The sequence below is a fragment of the Sturnira hondurensis genome, unplaced genomic scaffold, assembly GCF_014824575.4.
Source record: "Sturnira hondurensis isolate 20B ecotype Veracruz unplaced genomic scaffold, ASM1482457v3 Scaffold0004136, whole genome shotgun sequence".
Lineage (NCBI taxonomy): Eukaryota > Metazoa > Chordata > Mammalia > Chiroptera > Phyllostomidae > Sturnira > Sturnira hondurensis.
In genome coordinates, this window is record NW_028076767.1 from 5,325,483 (window position 1) to 5,347,193 (window position 21,711).

General features: G+C 43.1%; 1 protein-coding gene across 6 annotated transcripts in view; it reads left to right on the top strand.

Annotated features, from left to right (window-relative positions):
- The window catches only part of MPP4 (MAGUK p55 scaffold protein 4), a 46,373-nt gene that overhangs the window by 11,935 nt on the left and 12,727 nt on the right, over positions 1-21,711 (top strand). For 4 of the 6 annotated variants that reach the window (XM_037043606.1, XM_037043605.1, XM_037043602.1 and 1 more), the window contains 13 exons: positions 190-321; positions 971-1,052; positions 2,200-2,285; positions 3,807-3,878; positions 4,294-4,490; positions 7,185-7,249; positions 9,475-9,492; positions 12,785-12,823; positions 15,043-15,063; positions 16,381-16,395; positions 17,506-17,547; positions 19,628-19,798; positions 21,047-21,127. In XM_037043606.1, the coding sequence (XP_036899501.1) occupies positions 190-321; positions 971-1,052; positions 2,200-2,285; positions 3,807-3,878; positions 4,294-4,490; positions 7,185-7,249; positions 9,475-9,492; positions 12,785-12,823; positions 15,043-15,063; positions 16,381-16,395; positions 17,506-17,547; positions 19,628-19,798; positions 21,047-21,127 (1,021 nt within the window). The remainder of the gene's footprint in view (positions 1-189; positions 322-970; positions 1,053-2,199; positions 2,286-3,806; positions 3,879-4,293; positions 4,491-7,184; positions 7,250-9,474; positions 9,493-12,784; positions 12,824-15,042; positions 15,064-16,380; positions 16,396-17,505; positions 17,548-19,627; positions 19,799-21,046; positions 21,128-21,711) is intronic. The other 2 variants (XM_037043603.1, XM_037043604.1) reach the window with 2 other exon arrangements.

The window sequence follows — 21,711 nt, forward strand, 5'->3', positions numbered from 1 at the left end:
CCGTTTCGCAGTTAATCCTGAAGATTGAGTCAATCCACAGAAAATGCTTAGAACTGCACCTGGCATGTACATGTTGGTTGTTCCTACTACTGTGCCTCACATCGCATCCAGACACTGTTTTCTAGGTGGGTGCACCCTGTGTGTGCCCTGTGTGTGACCTCTGCTCGCCTTCTCCTTCCCTGTTCCCAGGCCTTGCTCAGCGCCCATGACACTGTTGCTCAGAGAGACTTCGAGCCCCTTCTCCCCCCACTGCCAGACAACATCCCTGAGAGTGAGGAAGCAATGAGGATTGTTTGTTTGGTGAAAAATCAACAGCCCCTGGTAAGGAAATTGTTTTGTATTTTTCTTTAGAATTATACCAGGGTCAGTTGTGAACTAATAATCCCTAGTAGTTACTCGGGCTGTATTCTTGTCTGTGGTCACAGAGTTCGAGGCATTCAGAAAATGTGAGGGACTCCATAATAATAAAGGCTGACATGTAACTTAAAGTTTTTTGCCTGTGGCTTCAAACATATTACATGTAATGTTTTCACTAGGAAAGATTTCTGTTGAGTGCGTGTGTGTTTTTGACACAGCTGTGAGAGATAAGACATTTATTTTATTATTTGGCTTTTTGACAAGTACATATATTTCACTCAATTTCAATGTATTTGCCTAAGTTTTTTTTCCTCCATTCATAGGAAGCTAAGTAAGGCATTCATTTGATTTTTTGAGACTAGCCCCCATGACTAGGTTGTCATTGTGGGAGGTTCATTTATCTTCAGAAAGATCTAAATATTCTTTTCTGTGGACGTGGTGGTTAGACAGAGAACTCAGGAGCCAAGGTTGCAAGGCCTTTCCCCTTTGATGGCGTGGTGTGGCCCCGCTCAGCACGAATACCCTCGTCTGAAAGACCAGAGCTGCACTGAGGGAAGCCGCCAGGGGAACGGTCAGGTAGCTGAAAGAGGGATTCACTGTGCCCTCTCCCCAGGGAGCTACCATCAAGCGCCACGAGATGACTGGGGACATCCTGGTGGCCAGAATCATCCACGGCGGGCTGGCCGAAAGGAGTGGTAAGCTGGGTGTCAGGGTACAAGTGGGACCAGAAAAGTGGAAACCCCTTCATTGTTTAGTCTCCTTTGCAGGGAAACAGGGGACACTGCACTGCTTGGTTATTAAAGAAAGAAGGAATAAATATTCCGGGGAAATCCTCTTCCCCTCCTTCAGTGAGTTCCTCCATTCTAGGCAGCATATTAATGTTCTCTCAGTTCACATTCTTGTAGCAACCAAATGAGGTAGGTATTATCATACTGTTTTATAGATGAGGAAACTGAGGCTTAAAATGAATAGATAACTAACTTGCTCAGTGTGAATTCAGGTTCAAGTCCAGGTCGGCCTCACTCTGTTGCCAACTTTCATTCTTTACTTGGTCCGTCTGCTTTCAAAAAGGCCTAGCTCTTCCCCATCCTGAAACTCCTTTTGCTGGCCCTTCCTACCAGTGACCCTTTCACTGCTCTGCTAGAAGCAGCCAGTTCTATGACCTGCTGCCCCTGTCCTCACCGTCCACGGCCCCAGAAACCTGGCACAGGGATTTACCCCAACATTCTTAGAGTCGTTGCCCCCAGGATTTCCTAGTCGCCAAGTCCATGGGCCCTTCCTTTGGTCTCAGTTGTATTTGTTCTTCTCTAGCATATCTGATCGTTGTTGACCACACATTTCTTGAAATCATCATAGTTTCTATTCAATGGCAGCATCCCGTGTTGCTTCCTCTCTGATAGTCCCACTGTTTTACTCCAGATTTCTCAAGGCTTAATCTGAACTCCCGAGTTTCTCCACAGTGTCTCTTCAAGGGGTTCCCCCCCTTCCTTTTCATGGATCATTTCCTCATGACCCTGACATCTTCATGTTTAGTGTTATCTTCTTACCAGTGTTCCAGTTCCATTTTACAACATCAGGGTAGCAAGACTAAAGATCTTATCATCAATCAGTTAGCCCCAGGGTTGGTGAGGAAGTGGAAAAACGCAATTCTCATGCACTTTGATGGTGGTGTAAATTAGAATATCATTTTGCTTTATTAGCAGTAGTATTAGTATTTCATAATAAATCTTGAAATATTAGAGCATGCGTGAGTTAGCAAGTTTGTTACAGTTTGGGGATCGGTACCTCTATTTTTGCCAGTATCTTTGTCCCTTTCCTTGTTTTGTGTTTCTGTTTACCTAGGTTTGTTGTATGCTGGAGACAAACTGGTGGAAGTGAATGGAATTTCAGTGGAAGGACTGGACCCTGAGCAAGTGATCCATATTCTGGTAACAGCCCCTGTTGGCCTTCTTCATGACTCCGTGAAAGGCAGGCCAAACAGGGCCCAACCAGCCCATGGTGTGCGGCTTCACTGTAATATGAGGGGAACCTGATTGCTCTTGACAGCTTCCTCTCTCCAGATCCCAGAACTTGTCTGTCTCTGGGCGCCCCACACCACCCGTCCGCTCCCCCTCACCTGCCCCAACCCTTGGTAAGAGACTTACTTCTCTGCCCAAACTGCTCTTTCTGAGTCAGAGAGCCTGCCAGTTCCCTGCCCAGGTCTCTCACTACCTGGGCTGCTCTGCTGCAAACAGCCCAGGTGGGCAGAGTGAGACTGTGGAAGAAAGTCTGGAGCTGAGAAAACCACCCCGTGCTCCCCCAACATTTTCGTACAGCTGAAATCCGCTTGAGATCTTCCTTGAGGCATTTTGGGGGTAGGAAAGACATCACCGGATAGCAGCATGGAGAGGGGATATTCTTGCTGGCTCTGCCACTGTCCTTGGTGGTTTGAACTGGAAATTTCTGCCATGATTGTTACCTTTTTTCTCTTTTAAGGTCCCCATTCCCATCCTTTAAACAATTGCCTGAACCACAAGGCAGCTGGCAATAACATAGCAGCACGCCCCCACCCTCCCACCCCCCACCCCCGCCATGTACACCCCAACCATGGGGCAGAGGTCGATCACTGTATATCAAGTACACTAGTTGTTCTCATACTGGGTTCTCTGGGGAACTTTTACAAATTTTATATGCTCAGGACTGAGGGGAGAGATGATATAAGGAGTATATCAAGCAGCTAAATATTGCAACCACTGCTGTAAGACTGTGTAGTACACAAGACACTACAAAGGGAGCTCAAAGTGTCAATCACAGACCCACAGGCCTCCACCTCGGTCCTGGTGCCAGCTGTGGAGTTGCCAGGATGATGGGCTTGTGAAATTCTGAAGAAGAGTGAAAAAGAGGTTTTGTTAATTTCTGGATCTCCAAAGCTTGTCACAGTTGTGGCTGAGAGAGTGATTCTTATCTCCCCTACTGGGCTGACAGGGTCTCTTTCTCCTCCAAATGTTTTAGGGCCCCCTATTAGCTTGGAACTTGTCAGTCCCCCCAGAAGACTGGAGGCCCCTCATTCTCCCCATTAGACTGGGCTTCCCGGTGCAGAATCAGGAAATAATTACTGACCGAGGTATGAAGAGGAGGTGGTAGACTGAGTTCATCTCCTCTTCTTTGGGAAGAGAAGTGGGGTGGAGCCAATGGCAGGGAGATGGAGGGTCCCTGCCAGGCCTCGGTGCAGGTCTTAGCAGACCAGTGACTCTGGAGCCCCACCGGTGACTATAAAGCAGGGCAGAAGCAGAGCTCGCCTCCTTCCTGATTTCCATTTCTGGGGTTCCATTTAGCTGTTGAATCCTTGTAAAAGTCCCATGGAGGAAATCACCATTAGACTTGAGCATTTGAGTTGAAATGCCATGTGCTGAATTTCAGTAACTGCTGGACTCTGAGATTTGTCGTTCTTCCCCTTTGACATTTTCTAGGCTATGTCCCGTGGCACAATCATGTTCAAGGTGGTTCCAGTTTCTGACCCTCCTGTTAATAGCCAGAAGATGGTAAGAATTTAACGAGCCTTCATACTCTCACACAGTGTATCAAGTATCACATTACTGTTCTCTATAATGTGTTGAACATTTGTTCAATACTGTGTTGTATATTTTTCAATACTGATCGCATGAGAGGCAAATGAGTAAATCAATACAATACAAGGAGATGATGTCCCAAGAAGTTAAGAAGTCACACCGAGAATGGTGGACATTTGAGCAAAAACTCTCAGTGCCAAGAGATTATATTCCCAAAGTCATTTTTTTCATAGCTCTTAGACTCAGTTCAAGAGGCAAGTTATTTTTTTTGTGAGGATGGAGAAGAAAGATAGGAACAATAGAAGGAAGGAAGGGAGAAATTGTTTCATCTTGATGCCCCATGCATGCACGGGTTCTTCTGATAGTGCCGTTATGTACCCACTGTCAGGTGTATGTTCGTGCCATGACTGAGTACTGGCCCCAGGAGGATCCCACCATCCCCTGCATGGATGCAGGGCTGCCTTTCCAGAAGGGGGACATCCTCCAGATTGTGGACCAGAACGATGCCCTCTGGTGGCAGGCCCGGAAAATCTCAGACCCCAGTGCCTGTGCAGGCCTAATCCCTTCTAATCACCTTCTGAAGAGGTAAGAAAAGTTACAACTCTTGGCCTCAGGACTGAGGCATAAGGAAATAGAGCAATGTCTCAGGCTCCCGCCCTTGCAGCTGAGATAAAATAAAGAGAGACAAGCAGATGAACAACTTCACACACTGGGTTATAAATCCAAGTGTCAACTTATCCACATGCCCTAAGCATCTTGAATACCAAATGATCATAATAATACTAGCTGGAAAAGAGAGAAAACATGTAGGAAACTAAATTAAACTGAAAATGGTAGCTCTGACTCCCTCTGTAAATCTTTCAAGTCTCAATTGTTGAAACCTCATTTGCTGAATCTTAACCCACCACCCTCCCTTCTGTGCTATTGAGATCCAAGGGGGCAAGTAAAGACAAAAAAAAAAAGATTTTAAAAGGTCAATGCCTCAGCCCGTGTTAAGTAGAAAGGAACTAGACAAGGAAGTAGACAAGGATCTAGCAAACGACATTGAAAATAAATGACCAGTGAGTTGGCATAAAAATCAACACCATATGGTATTCTGATTAGCTATGTCAATTGCTATCGAGGGGACTTAAGAGGTGACCATTGAATTTAACAATACAGAGATCAATGGTGATCCTGATGAAAGTGATTTTAGTGGAGGGGTGGGGCCACCAACCTTGGGGAGTGAGATTTGAAAAAATTGATGACGATGAACATGGAAAAATCTTTGACACATTTTGGTGTAAAGCAGAGCAGATCAAATAGCTAGAGGGGAAAGTAGAATGGTATGAGAATTGGTTTTAGATGGGGTAAATCATATTGGTGGGAATGATTGAATGAGAAGGAAATCTTTTGTGTCAGGAGAAAGAGGAGAGGATTGCCTTGAGCAGGCAGAAGAAGAGGGGCTGGCTTATGTGGGACCTCACACAGTTCCCCCACAGTGAGGGCGACCGTGGGGAGTCCAGAGTGAGGCAGAGCTGGTGGGCTATGGAGGAGCTTGCGAAGTTCTCTTCCAACCGCGCTATTGTCTCAGTGAGAAAAGAGGCCACGCCATAGGCTGAGAGTCAGGGTGGGTAAGAAGGTACACGGGGAAGGAGAGGGGAGACAGCTTGAAAAGCTTCTATGAGAGCTGGAGAGCAAAGGGATTAGGTAAATACAGTGTGATCAACAGTCAGGGGCCTCTAAAGGTTAGAGGTCATAAATGTGAAGTGACTCCAGTCAGTTTCCTTGGGGAAAGGTCCAGGTAAGACAGAGTTAGATCTAACAGTAAGTCAAGAAAGAGCCAAGGGAGTGACTAAAATGAAGGAACATGACGTGTAAGCTGTTGAGGGAGGTGAGGAGGTAAGGGTCAGTGGGAAGGTCCTGGAAAGGTCCGTGGATTATAGGTCCCATGGGGTCAACAGATTACTGGGGTTGGGAAGATAGGAGGTGTTTGTGAAAGGAAGGGATGCTGGGAATTGAAATTAAGGAGAAATTAAGGAGATTGGTTCTGGAAGGTTCTAGGGTATGACAGAGGGAGGCTGAGGTAGAAGGTGGGAAGGGCTTTGAGAAAAAGGGGATTGAGGAACCGAGAGGCCAGGGTGTAATAAAACCATCAGGAATTATGACAACAGTGTTGAGGGCATGAGAGTGAGCAGGAGTAATCTGGGAGTGGTTACCAGGAAAGTGGGGGGAGTAACAGTCAAGAGCTAGGGATTCTAGGGAAGAGGGAGCACGGTCTGGAGATGGCCATGAGGAGCGGGGACCGGGACCCCACACCCCCAGCCCGTGAGCAGTGGTGCACTGGAGCCAGCTACCAGAGCTTGTCGCGTGTGCTTCTCACATCCGTGGTCAGCTTGAAACCAGCCACGCATCAGTACTTTTGCTAGAGAAGTTGGCAAAAGCTACACATCAGGGCTCCCCCGCCCCTGACCGTGAGCTGCCGGACCAGCACACCACCAGCAGTGGGAGACAACCCAGTTTCCCCTTGAAAGAGGCAGGGGAAGCCGTGAACTCAGAGAGACCAGGGTTTTAGTTAGAGCTAGAATCTACATTCTCTGAAGAGCTCACGCAGAGAAGAGGCTGAGTCGAGGTCTGATTTTGCTAGAGGTTTGTTTACTGGAGTTCCAGGGGACAAGAGAATGGGCTTCAGGGATTAGAGTGTGGAGGATAAGGGATGACCTGGGCTTTGGGGGCTGAGGACAGGAACAGGGATAAAGGCCAAATGAGATTAGTCATCACGGGCTCACAACAGGCAGAAAGCGGTGAGGATGCCCTGGTGGGGGTCTTGCAAGGAGCACACAGCAACAGCAGGTTTATTGGATTAGTGCCCGAATGAGGAACAGAAGGCACAGAGATGGCGGGTCTCTAAAGGAACCGTAGAGGGCATCCCCAGTCTGCGAGAGAAACTGGAACATGCTACGAAAATTCTAACAAGACCAGGGTAGCGAGCCTAGGGGTCAGGGTGCCACGGCTCCTTTCTGAAGTCTGTGGCCTGTGAACTACTGGTCACCCGCGCGGATTTTCACTTTAAGTCAGTGTGGCTCCAAAAATATCCCATGAACCAAGGGGGGTGGAGGTGGGGGGGGAAGCCTGTGTATTTAGAGAAGGAATTTGACCATATGTTTGGAGAAGAAATGTTTCATACTTGGGAAGAGGCAGCAGAATTCTGGGAAAATGCTAGTCCGGAATCCTGGATCTATTTCACCTGGGTTTACCTGGGTTGATTCTTTTTTTCTCAGAGTGTATTTCCCCCCATAGGAAGCAACGAGAGTTCTGGTGGTCTCAGCCATACCAGCCTGACACCCACCTCAAATCAGCCTTCTGTGAGTGTGCCGCCCCCTCAAACCCCCAAACCCAGCATGTGCACCCTGGAGAAGCCGGCTTCCTCTCTCCCAAGGCTGGCTTCCTGCCCAAGAGGGTCTTTAAATGTCCCCACTGCCTCCAAATAACCAGGGAGCCATCTGAAATCCTACCACAGACACTCATTCCTTTGGATTTAGAAGAATTTTGAGCTAATGAAAATGCACATGTTCTTGTGTTTGTGACGCCTTCAGGGATCACTCTGCACGAGAAGTCCTCTGAGATCGCTAAGGCGAGCACGCACATGCACGCACTGACAGGCAAGGCTGCAGAGCCACACGCCATCCTTCATACGGTTTCTCTTTAGGGTGGTTAAAGTTTGCACTGTTCAGAAGCTCTGATTAACAAGTTGTGCATGTCTTTGATGAATAAACAGGGGACCGAATAATCACCTAATGAATGTAATTCGTTTGCTAGGAGGTATCATTCAGATGTCAGGGGAGGAACGCTCAGTAAAGGGATCCATGGCAGCAAACGCTCATGAGCTCCACACTGCCTCACAAAGGGTGCTGCAGCTTGCAGAGCCCGGCTGGAACCCGCACAGTAAGGCCAGTCGGAAGCGGCCCTCACGCAGGCCCCTGGAAAGGACTTATCGAGGGGGATGGGGGGCCCAGAGGAGGGCAAGGGGCACAGAAGAGACAACTTGGCATCAGCGTCAGATTTGACCATGGAAAGTTGTCACTTTATTTCTCAATTCTCTAAGCCAAAAATCATTTTTCATTTTTTTCTCGAAGAGATATAGTGACAACTATGAAGACATTTTTGAAAGAAAAAAAATGCTCTTATAATTCTTCACATTGACTATATTTTTATACCACCTTCCAGTTATGAAAATATATTTTGCATGGTTCTAGTTAGCAGCTACAATACCACATTTCATCTTTATTTTATCTTAACATATTATAAGAAACATTTTTAAGGTATAATTTTCATAGTGACATCTTAGTTGTGTCCCTTGTGTTTTGAAAAAGTTTGTTGTTTACCAAACCAGACTGAAATACTTTCTTACTTCACTTTTCTATTTAATTTCTCAAAGACACATGGAAATGCTAATAAAGTTTCTAATCAGCATCTGGTAACTAGTCTGGCCACTGGTTGACACTTAATTTGCTCGTGTGGCCCGATTGCAATTTTTATCAGAGTTTTTGCAAAGTCCACCCCAAAAAGAGCTTGCAGACCGTATTACTATCCCCACAGATCTCTAAGTCCAGGAACACCAGGACTGGAGCCATGGACTGGAAGGGTCATTCCTCACAGGGAGGTTTTGGATGGGCACGATCACTTTCTATACTATTAGGTCATTTCTTTTTAACTGTTGTGGACGATTCTGCAATAGATATAATTTTATATCTTTCTGCTCTGCTTAAATGTTACCTTAAGAAAAAGAAATCTCAGGAGCAGTTGACTGAGTCAAAGAATTTAGGCATTTTTTTAAAATCAAGAGTTATTGAAAAATTCCAGGACTATGTTAGTTTGCAGATGGTTATTAAAAAGTTATTTATTGACCTGGCTGGTGTAGCTCAGTGGATTAAGCGCGGGCCTGTGAACCACATGATCGCAGTTCGATTCCCAGTCAGGGCACATGCCTGGGTTGCAGGCCGGTTCCCAGTTCCCGGTTCCCAGCAGGGGACGCATGAGAGGCAACCATACACATTGATATTTCTCTCTCTCTCCTTCCATTCCCCTCCAAGATAAATAAATAAAATCTTTAAAAAAAAGTTATTTATTGAAGGGTCACTTGGGATTGCCGTCCCTCTTTCTTTCCTTCCCCCCTTCCTTCTTTCTTCCCTTTCTTCCTTCTTCCTTTCCTTCTTTCCAGTCAAGACACTAGTTTCTAAAATATGCTGTACTAAGCATATTAATTCAGAAGGGAGTAGAATGCAATGTTTTATAGCTTATTGGGATGAAAAGGAGCAGAATTCACCAGAAACAAGTAGACCCCCATTTTTAAAAAACAAGGCTCATAAATATATTAGTTCTATAGGCTATTCACTTATCATTTTGTTACTAAATCTTTACTAAATGTCTACAGAATAAGTCCAAAATATTAATTACTATAATTTTGGGGCTTTGCTTTTCTTATTTTAAGTAAGTTAATCTGAGAAACTGAGTACAGACTAATATATGCATTTTCTCTGTCTGTCTGTCTCTCTCACTCTTTCTTTGCTTCAATCATTTGTCTTCCCAGTGACATCTATGGAAGAAGGTAAGAAATAGTATTTGGAAAAAACTCTCATCTCCAAAGTCTCCTAGAAATTTCCTGTAGTTCTTATTCAGTTCAGCTATTTATTAAGCTTTCACGATATACCTAGTAGTAGTATTCTAGTTATTAATACCCTAATTTATAAAAAGATGTCATTCAAAAGAATGTACACATGAACACACAGTGTAATTGTCCTAACACTGGGAAGAATGAAAGAGAAGAGAACCAACAGTTACAGTGTGCAGTCCCAGAGTCTAACACAGCGCATTGCAAGAATTCAACAAAAGTCATGAAATTGCCCCTCTGTTTTGTGTCAGGTGCTTTATATACATTGTTTCCAAAATAACCCTGTAAGGAAAGAATTAGTCCCATTTTATGGATGAAAAGATTGAGGTTCAGGGAAGGTAAGATGAACATTGTCAGAAGTTGCAAGTACTGCAGTCTGGGTTGGAGCTTCTGTCCATCTGAGGGCCCTGTACCAAGGGCAGGTGGGACCTCCAGTTATTTCCTCTGCCCTTCTGTGTGCCTAGACACCCAGGTGACTCATGATGTCCATCACACACACTCACAAAAGCAAGATAGTCAGGTGCTATCTGCTTGAGGAGGGGAGAGAGAAATGAGAAGAGCAGTTCCCTTGGCTGCCACCCCATTTTGTCCCTGACACTGGAAGGGGGACGGAGGAGCATGGGCAGGCCTTCGGAGAGGGCTGGGCCTCTGTGGTCTTGGTGGTAATGGGCCCACTGTCTTTGTCTGCTTGGGCCCCATAACAAGATACCACAGACCAGGTGGCTCATATAGCGGACATTGGTATTTATTTTTTCACCATTCTGGAGGCTAGAAGTTCAAGATCAAGGTCCTGGCAGGGTTGGTTTCTGGTGATGCCTTTTTTCCTGTCTGGCAGGTGGCCAACTTCTCTCTGTGTGCTCACATGGGCTTTCCTCAGTAAATACACAAAGAGAAAAAGAGAGAAAAAAAGAAATCTGGTGAATTCTCTTCTTTTTATTGTATAAGACTACTAATTCTTTTTGGATTAGGGCCCCAACCTTATGACCTCACTTAACCTTAATCAAAAGCCCAGTCTCCAGATGAGGTTAGAACTTCAACAAATGAATGGTGGGGGGGCTGGGGCAGGCGCACAAATGAGTCCATAACAGCAACTCTAGCCAATAGTGTGGAATTGCCAATCTGGGGAGAGTACAGTCAGTGGCTCTATTAGATCACAGAGCTACAAGTTTGAAAAATCAGGACTACTTGTACTGCATGGAAGACTCACTGCTGGCCTCTAAAACAGGAATGACAATGGTAATTCTTGTTTGCCTTTAAAAAAACGAACCTCTTGTGTCCTAGGAACCAATGAATTCATTGTTGCTATAAATTACTAATCTGGAAAATAATCTCTAAATCGATATAAGACATTGAATGACTGTCAAAAATCTCAGCTACTTGCTTGTTTGTCTGTGTCTCTACCTCTATAAAATAGTTCAGAAAATGTTTCATATTGAATATTTTATTTTAAAAACATTAATGATGTGTGTTTTTAAAGTAGTAACAAGTGTTACTTTATAATATCACAGTTTATTATGGAGAGTATAGAATGTACTTTTAGAACATAGATAGGGCATTTATTAAACCACTATTTATTGGTCACTGGGGGAGTGCTGGCCACTGCACTAGGCACAGGATGCATGGTGCTGAAATAAAAAAAATATTGTTTCAGAATATATATTCACATCACTGTTTTGATATTAAAAGGTAAATTCAACTCAGTTTAATCATTAGTTCATGCAATTACTATGTGCAAGACACTGTATGAAGATCTGTAAAGTATACACAAAATGAGACATGTCCACCTTCAAGGAGCTCTACAGAAGGGTAAATAAGGCGAAGACCTAAATGATCCTATTACAAGGCAGATAGGCATACAGTAGCAGAAAGCTCAAGGTCGTAGGAAGAAAACGCTCTTCTGTTCACGGCGCGATTATTTGTTCTGATCAGTGTTTGAGATGGAGCTGGAAGCATTACGGGCAAAAGGAACAGCGTAAGTACAGGCACAGAGGGAGGACCAGTGATGCCTCCTCTAACGGGGGCATACGGTACATGGAGAAGTGGACAAAAGCCCTCACAGTTGGGTTTGGGTCCTGTTGTAAAGCAGTGACTTTCAGTCTTTTTTATCTCATGACACACATAAAGTAATTACTGAAATTCTGCAGCACACCAAAAAACTGATCTGACAAAAAAAACAGGTATAATTTTGATTAGTTTATAAAAATAATAGTAATTATTACTATAAATAATAGGAATTATAAGGTAGTAACCTACCTTTTTTACTCCAAAATGGTTATTTAAAGATTCATATAAGGACATGGCTGGTGTAGCTCAGTGGATTGAGCGCAGGCCTGCAAACCAGAGGATCGCAGTTCAATTCCCAGTCAGGGCACATGCCTGGGTTGCAGGCCAGTTCCCATCAGGGGACACACTAGAGGCAACCATACATTGATATTTCTCTCCCTCTCTCCTTCCCTTCCCCTCTAAAGGTAAATAAATAAAATCTTTTAAAAAATTTTAAAAAATTCATATAAGAATTTCTGGTACCAAGAATTAACCAATCTTTATGCAACCTTATCATGCAACATTATCAATAAGATGCAGGTCTATTATTTGACCTATATATTTATGGTTCAAGACAGGGCATTCACACCTGATGCTACTGTGTTGGCTGTTGTCATTTTTTTTTACCTGAAAATCTAAGGGAGAAGAGGTCAGGGCCCCTGACTAAATAGTCAGCTATCACATGTTTTAAAGATTCTTGCAGCACACAGGTTGAAAATCGATGTTGTAAAGAGTTTTCAGTATTAGGATGAATGATCAAAAGTTATATTCTTTTATTCTCTTATACATACCCAAGCTGAAGGTAAAAATACTTAACATTTATTGAGTGTTTACCATGTGCCTGAACTTTTCATACATTATCTCACTTATTTCTACCCTATACAGTAGGTATAGGGTAGAAATATAGAAAGAAAACAGAAGCTTAGAGGTAAATTATAATAATCTGTCCAGCACTCAAAAGCCTATGCTTTTCAAATTTTAACCATTTTATATTATATAGCTTCCCATATCATATATTTTCATTTAATACAGTGGAGTTCTTTCTATCTCTCTGAATTAGCAATGGTTGTAGAGTATCATTATTATAAGGTGGTCTGTGTTTTATTGGCATAAGCCTAGAGAGAGGGATTTTTGTTTGTGGTGCTAACACATTTTAAGTTCTATTCTTCTCTATGTTCTTTTATAGAGGATGACATGAAGATTGACGAGAAATGTGTGGAAGCAGGTAATGTTTCCTCTGTAGAGTTTCTCAGGCAGAGTCAGCCAAAGGGGCCACAGGCCTTCCTGCTGGAAGAAGTGTGTGAAATGAATGTGCACCCTGTCCTTGTTCTGTGGCTCTGACACTTGGAAGGGAAGCACAGCCGTGGACCTGTCTCCAGGTCCAAACTGATGTTCTAGAAATCAGTATCTTGGAAATGATCACAGCAACACCTAGTAACACTCAGATGTCACATTCAATAACATTCGGGTGGGGTGTCTGGGAACCACCACGCTCCTTGTGAAATACTATAAAATATTAAGATATCAAACATTTGAAAAGCAAAATATGTATTTTATTACTGTCTGATACTATCTTCTAGTAGATTCTAGTGTAGATAAACAGTAGGTTACAAATTTGAGAAATATATAAAACCTTTTTACATTTCTATACTTATTTTTTTTTATAAACTGGGAAAAGTTTTTTTTTTTTATGCTTAGTGGCAGAACTAAGATTGCTTCAAGAATCATTTGGGTTTTGTCGGGAGACTCGTTGGAGAACCTTTGTCTTGGCTTTATGGTGCTAAAAATTGACATTCCACCCAGTAAGTTCTAAAGATCTTATTGGGTTTATTCAACCATTCATGAATCGGTGAGCATCTCACCTGGCAGACAGAAAGGAACCCTGAGGAGCTACACTAAACGCAAGATTTTCATGGACAAAGGGGGGGTGAGAACAAGGAAGTTATACTATCAAAGAGTGGAAAGAGCAAAGATCAGTATTCATTTATGTGATCATTTATTAAAGAGTGGATTGGTCCCTTTCCCTTGGGGATAGCAGGGGTCTGTCAGTCAGGAGAGGTCAAATTATAATTAAGGTAAGTCTCAGTTTGGTGATGTGAAGCATAGCATAAGTGACTCCATTTGGGGACTATTGTCTTGTTTTTAACAATAAGCGAAACTAGTTTTTAGAAACTGAAGAACAATATGAAATCTTTAGATAGTAGGTATTTCAAAGGTGCACACATACTTCCTAGAATAACTACAGAATAATGCTGATATTTTGTAAGTATAAATTCTGTTCTTTAAAAGTTTTCAGTAATATTCTTTTTCTTTCTATAATTTCAATTTAAAACTTTTATTAGGAAATAGTTTCACATATTTCAAATTCAAAAACCACAAAACTATATTCAGTAAAAAAGTCCTCCTTTCCCACTGCCCTCCTTAGTTTTTTTCTTGAGGCAATAAATGCTTTCAGTTTCTTCCACGATTCCTCCAGACATATTCTATGCATATAAAAGCAGTGATGTATAATTTTTTCCCCTCTCTTCCACCCTCATCCTCACCTTTAAAAAATACAAATGCCCTTTGATGGTATGCTACAGAAAGTATTCTCTTCCTGGCATTTTTACTTAACATTATATATCTTGGAGATGATTCCATCTCAGTACATAAAAATCCATCTCATATTTTATAAACAGCTTCTTGGCTAAGTAAGTATGCATTTATGTAAGATGTTTGATCTATGTCCAGTCCTTTTTAAATAAACAATGCTACAGTAAATAGCTTTATAAATACTTCATTTCACACATGTGAGTAATCCTTACATACAGCAATGCCCCATAACAGTGTGTGCATTGGTAATGATGCTACATGGTTCAAGTTGCTCTCCGTATAAAATCTAGCTTCTTAATCCTTAGTAGCTCTTTAAAACAATAACAAGAATGTTCTAAATGATGAGAAAGTTGGGTTTTATCATCATTTCCTGTCACTTGAACAAGCCTACACACTCAAAATATTCATATACTTCTCTTTGACACATTGCCCAGGCTCACGGAGCCACAATCCTCAGGCAGGGCGCATCCCTCCTACACCCGCAGGTCCCCTAGCGGCGAAGCTGTGCAACATCCGGCAGTCTGTAGGAGCTTCCCCAGTGTTTCCACCCTTCCCTCCCCTCTGAGCCTCTTGTTTTATTGTATTTATTCTCTCCATTTGTTTGTTTGTTTAAAGTGCCTGCTGTCCTCCTGCTTTGTCATCATGGCCCAACTTTTACCACCAGCGATCTCCTTGAAGGTTTATAGATGCCATAGAGACACCACTGACTTGGCCTTGATTCAGGAAGAAAATTTAAATGTTGGTGTGGGTGCAAAAGCATAGGGTCAGGAAATCACACTGTTAGGACACAGGTTCAGTATGGCCAATAACATAATGACACTTTTGGGTTTTTGCCTCCATGGAAAAGCACAGATGAAGAAACATTTGAGTCTGGTAAGTAAAAAAATGGGTATTTGGCGCTGGTTTTAAAATGTATATAGTATCTCAGATGTGGGTGTAATTTAAACACATATTTTGGGATAGGATACAATAACTGTTTAAATTCACCAACAGTTTAGTTGTGAGATGCAAATTTCACCATAACCAGTAGGGCCATTTGGGAACTCTGAGGGCATTTTGGTTGTCAGTTGATTACGGGCACTACCGGCCTTGAATTGGCAGGAATCTGCAGTGCTAGACATCCTGCCGTCTCTGACACCATCCTGCATGGCGTTTTGAATTTCCTGCTGAACAAAGCTCATTGCAAATATAAGTGAGTAGCTCATTAATACATACACAATAGTTACGTAAGTTTTCATACAACTAACATGAAAAGACTGGTGGTTTAGAAGACAGTTATCATAGAAATGTTTGAACAGAATAAAGACATCGTCTTGCAATTACTGAATAACCTATCCTACACATTCTGTCTACTCCATTCAGATAGTAAATAACCTGGAAAGTGAGGTATGAATACTGAATCAATTATTTTCTTTTTCTTTGATATGTTGTTATTATGGATGACATACAGTATCATCAAGTGTCTGTCCCTCAAAATAATGTCAACATCATTAGTAACAACATAGATCCCACAGAACAGTTTTGAAAAACTGGCAACCTTCTGGGGCATGTGTACATCACTTACCCTCTTTCGTTAGCTCCATTTCATCAGCCTATAACTGCTTTGGCATACTAGCCCTAGTTCAATTAAGGCGATTTCTCTTTTCCTCTTATCATACACAAATAAATGTGTGTGTTCAGCTTCACCTGTCCTCAAGGGGCCAGTTGGAGATGGCACTGTGTGCATCGGTCGAGGGAGGGGTAAGGAATGAGGAAGCTGAGGCCAGAGGCACTGCAGCATCTGCCCCGGGGCCCCGGCCCACTTCCTCCGCCTCACAGGACCACAGCCATTGCAGCCTCTGGTGAGCAAGGAGAGCGGAGGCTCAAGTCCATTCCCGTCCTATAATTTATCTCTTCCGAGCCTAATTTTATGCTAAGCAGAGAGGAGTCTCATGGAGAAAAAGCCTTCAGGAAGAGTCCAGATAAGCAACTTCCAGAAAAGGTTACTGTCTCCCGAGGAGCAGTCAGGGCGAGTGAGTCTCTGGGGCCCCTGCTGTGTGCTGTTCTGCCAGGACTCACCCAAGTGACCACTTTCTCCAAGGGGCACATGAATGTCTCCCTTCTGTCATTTGTCTTTATTGGATGGCTGCCTCGATCTTCCCAAACGCTTAACTTTTTCATGTCATTTTTCTACACTTATCCAATATCCAGAGGAACTTTCAGAAGGTAATTGTTTTTATTTGCTGGGTAAGTTGAAAAAAGCTATGCTTAAGGTCTTTCAGCACCTCAAAGTGAATGCTCGACACAATAAATTTTAAGATACATGATGATTTAAGGGTGAAATTAGTGATGAAATATTCAATTTCATTGATAATATTTTAAAATGAACAATGAAAGAAATTCAGCTTGATAGATATATCCCTAAGTAAATATTTCCTTTTAAACTTACTGACATATTTCAGTTAGAAAACTGTGCTTACTTTACCAGAGATGAAATTGATAATGGCGTATTTTCCTTATATTCAATATTTTTAAATGTGTGTTTTTTAAAAACTAAAACAAAGGTTAAGAAAAAAGATTATATGTGTCAGTTCGTTCTATGAACGCACGCTCTTTATGTAATTTTTCAATGATCAGAACAGTCATATAAGTGAAGAGAGACATATATTAGTAAAAAGTAATTTGAAAATGATATTTCTATAATTTTCCCCTGGAGTTTATGACAATGTTTCTGAGACCCCAGTGAACGCAGAGACAGGAGTTTCGGAGCCACTGGGCACAGTTTCCCTCACTCCTTGTCTCGCACGTTCTTGGACAGTAAGGAGTAATTGGCAGCTGTAGAGCAAATGCTGATTATACAGAAAGAAATATTTTATAAGGGAGAACTAAAAACCCATCTCTAACAAAGAAGGTAATTACAGGGCCCACAGAAATCAACATCTACAGGTTATAGCCAAAGCCAGTCTATCTGCTCTTTTTTAAAATCAGTTTACTTTGGGTATGTTTAAAAATGTATACCCAATTTTTAAGTTTTGCAGTGATTCAATCTTTCTTATAACTTTACATAAGCCTAAAATAGGCTTTTGTTCCTAACCATGCTAGACAGAATATATTCAGTGTATTGCTACAATTCTGAAGAGTGTCTCCACACAGTTTGGCAGCCGTGACAGGGTGGAAAGGGCTTAGGACATTCCTCACCAAGCCACTCAGGGCTAAAACAGCTGTGCTGCCACCTACTGGAATAGTGTCACTGAGACTTGTAGATGATTTCATGCATCTAAGTAAACTTCTCTTCTTCCTCCACTTATTCCGCTCCTGCCATTCTCTGTGTTCCAGACAAGGAAGAATTTGTTGGCTATGGTCAGAAGTTCTTTATCGGTAAGTATGGATTAATAAGAGGTGGGTCTTCATCATTTCCTAAGTTGTATTCATACCAGCCTGACATTCTTCTGAAAGCTTGTTTTGCTGATGGGCATTTCCAAACTTGTTCCTTGTTCTGGTTTCCCTATATCTTTTTTGCCAGGCGGGGGGCTCTCTATTGTGATGTGTTGATCATTTATTGTTATTAATCTGGTTTCCACAGGATATTTCTTAATTATTTATCAAATATAAATCTTTTGTTTTCTTTCAGACAGTCCCATAACATGTGTATCTTACTGTTAAGAAACCAATTCTCTGACCAGTAAACTTAGTTTTTAGGGCCACCTTTTCATAATCTGTCAGCCTGGCAGAGCTTTCTGAAGGACCAGGCTCATTTAAAACCGCACTGGGCTTCCTCCTGCAGTGAGAGAGGGGTGGGCTGCAGGGTCAACAAGTGCCATGTTGGTTTCCAGACCTGGTGCTCCTTGGAATCATTGGGGGAGTTTAGAAACGAGACACTGGGCCACCTTTCTGCATCCATTCCAGGATAGTTCATCACCATGCCATCGGGTAGGCCAAGCAGGATAGGCATCTGCACAAAGGTGGGGAAGAAACAGGCGGGGGGTGAGGCATCGGAGCCTGAGCAGGGTGAGGAGGGTTCCTACGCAGCAGCGACGATGCAGCCTGGTGCAGGTTGTCAGGGGCAGAGGGAGAAGGCAGCTGCCGTCACACTCCCTGACACCTCATAGCCTCTGCAAAGATGCCCTCCTCCCCCAGCTTGGGCTCTGACACTTTTTGCCAGGCTGCTGACATCGTCTGTCTGTCCCACTCTGCACAGGTGCTCTTTGTTGATACAGTAGGTCAGTATATTGAGGATAATAAGTGCCAGTTTTCTTTGTTAGAGAAAGAGTTACACATATTGAAGGAAGGGGTGGGCATGCCAAAATGAAACCCGTACTGTTGAATTGTCATTGTAGGTATTGGTGTTAACTCATGGTTTTAATATTATAGATAAAAATGCAGATGTGTGTTTGTGTGTGAGATATATACATATAGTCCCTAGCTCTATCTACTGAGAGGACCTGGGAACACCTCTGAACTACCAGAAAGCCCTGTGGTTGGGTGGGCAGATTAAGCAGGATTCTGGGAGTTTGGAAATCACGACTAAAATGTTCAGCTCTGCCACTAAACACACAGTTCTGAGCAACCACTGAGCCTGTCTGTGTCTAAGTGTTTCCATCTCTGGGATGTGAGTAATGAGCCTGCCCCACTGTTTCCACCCTTGCCCGAGCCACTAGCCCCCCTCATCTGGGAGTAGCCCCTAATTGCTATCCCTGCACCTTCAACTACAGTTTACATGCCCCCTTCAGCAACCAGAGGAAACATCAGTCAAATCATGTCACACCCATCTCTTGACCACCCAGTGACTTCCCGTCCCACCTTGACCTCAACCTAACACTGACCGAGGCCCTCTGTGGCATCCCCAGCTTCCTCTCCAACCCACTTCCTACCACCAGCCCGACTGCTCACTGCCCACAGCTACACAGGCCCCCGTGCTGCACCTTCCTCAAGTGCTTCGAGTGCACTCCTTGCCCTGCACCTTCGCAGTTGCTGTTCCCTCAGCCCGGACTGCTCTCCCCTGAGATGCCTCCTCAGCTGGCTCTGCTACTTCAACCAGATGCCTGCTCAATGTCGGCTTTTCAGACACTTAACCACCTACCTGAAGAAGTACCTTGTCAACTCTTTAACCACCAATCCTCCTTCTAAGCACTTATTTTTGTTGTTTTGATTTTGGTCTCTCCTCCACTGTAAAGAGTAAATTTCATGAGGCAATGGACTTGGTTTAGTTGACCATTGTATGACCGGCACCAAGTACAACGCCTGGCATATAGTGGGCGCTGGGGGCCACCTAGAGGTAATGTATGGGGCGCTTTGTTATTTTTCCTTCCTATTGCTTCCTTTCTTCTACTTTTAGACAGATGTGACTGTGTTAACTAACAATTTGGAATCTCAGTCACTGCATGCTCCATCAGGTTTGACGCTGGAAGGACTCTCTCCTACCCTGCATCTAATGTTTGTGCACTTCCACCGTCCCCAGCTGGTTTCCGCCGCAGCATGCGCCTTTGTCGCCGGAAGTCGCACCTCAGCCAGCTGCGCGCCAGTGTGTGCTGTGCCAACAGCTGCAGCAGCGCCCTGGGAGCCACTTACGAGGAGGTGGTGAGGTACCAGCGGCGCCCTTCAGACAACCACCGCCTCATCGTGCTCGTGGGTAGGTCCAGGCAGGCAGTGCCTCCCCTCATCCACAGTGAAGTTTTCCTTCTTGATTCACTAGTCTTGTGTTGGATGTAGTAGTAAAAGTTGAACTCTTTGTGGGTAACCATGTAAACACCTTAAAAAAAATAAAGCGTCTGTTGTATGTGTGTTTATAAACAAGACATTATTGTATCATGCTTTTATTGGCTACAATTCGATATGCCATAGTGTATTTGAATTTGCATAGCAAGTTATATTGTGATAAGGTCGTAGCTGAGGGTTTTGTTTTGTTTTGTGTTTATTCCTGTTTAGAATTTGTTCTATAAGCATAGATGAGTGTTCTCCCAGCCTAGATCATTAGTCTGTATAAGAAAACAAGTTCTTAAGATCCATTTTTCTAAGATATTTGTAAGTACTTCCTTTAGAAAAATGTCAAAAAAGTCCTGGACTGCATCATTGGTGCTAAAGAACAAAGCAAATACAGTGCTGGGGCCACCTGCTTTTGCTACCAAGATCTCCCCAAAGCTGGTTGCTGCAGCAGCAATAACCTCCACCTTACTGACGTCTTCTCTGCATGTTCCAGCTGTGAGCAAGGCAGGTCTGCATAGAGCAAACAACACGGCTGCTGGCCAGGACTAGCTAAAGAGTTTGCAGGGCAGAGTGCAAAATGAAAATGCAAGGGCCCCTCATTCAAAAATTATTAATTGTAATGTGGCAAAAGAAGAGCATTTCACCAAGTGCAGTATCCTAAGTGTGGGCCTTGTGAAACTGCAAAGGATTTACGTGCACGAAGTCAGCCCCGTCTCCAGTGGCACAGGCGGTGCTGACTCACCTGCCTGTCAGGAAATGTGCCCCTGACTTCTGTAAGTCACAGGACCTGTCAGTGTGGAGCCTGATTTCTGGGATGTGACATGATAGAAACTTCATTTAGAGAGGAGAGGCAGGTTGTCTCAGATGATCTGAAACGAGACCAGAGAATTCACACAGGGTCCAACGTTAGACGAAGTTTGTTGGGGTGACAGGTTCTGGCAATTCCCTGCCTCATTTCTGAATGTTGAAAAAGTGTGGGTTCTTCCACAGCTCACCAGGAAAGTTCCCAGAAGTCTTCTGGGGTCGTTCCAATTTGCAAGGTGGAAAGCTGTGTAATTTCCCTAAGAACATTTGCTCTCAAGTATCTTTAGTAGAAGGACTGAAATGATAATTTCACCACGTAACTACACTTATCCACATCTAATGATTTCTGTATGTGACTGTTTGTATTTAGGGCCTTCTGGTGTTGGAGTGAATGAACTGAGGAGACAACTTATTGAACTTAATCCTAACCATTTTCAAAGTGCTGTGCCGCGTATGTTTCATTTTTCTTTCATTGCAGTTCACGTTTTGGTAAAATTTTCTTTGCGTCTACAGGTGCACTGAGCTCACTTAGTTATACCATATTATCTTTGTCATGAAAACATAAGACATGGGATAGATCTTAAAATTTCTAACTATATGTATTTTAATAGAGGGAAATGATTTTCTAATGAGGCTATCAAAGGGCAATTTTGTCTTTTTCCCCCCATTTCTTAACAATTATGTAAATGACATTTCAAAAACACTAAAATTTAGCAATAATAGCTAACATTCATTCAGCACTTACTATCTTCTTGGCACTGCTCTTGACTCTTGTTTTTTTATTAAAAATTATAATATATGCACATGTAACGTTTACATTTATAAGTATGAGTCTACCATACCTGGTGGGAAGAGCTGCAGCTGCTTCCCCTTTGCCTCAAAGAAAGACAGAGGAACTTAGGGAAACCATTTAAAGAGCTTAATATGTGTTTCCTGAAGTTTAGGTATCAAACTACACCTAAAAAATTCTAAAGGAGGAGAGCTTCGAAGAAGTGACCAATGGCTGTAGTTTGGAAGTAGCTGCCCTTTGAGAGT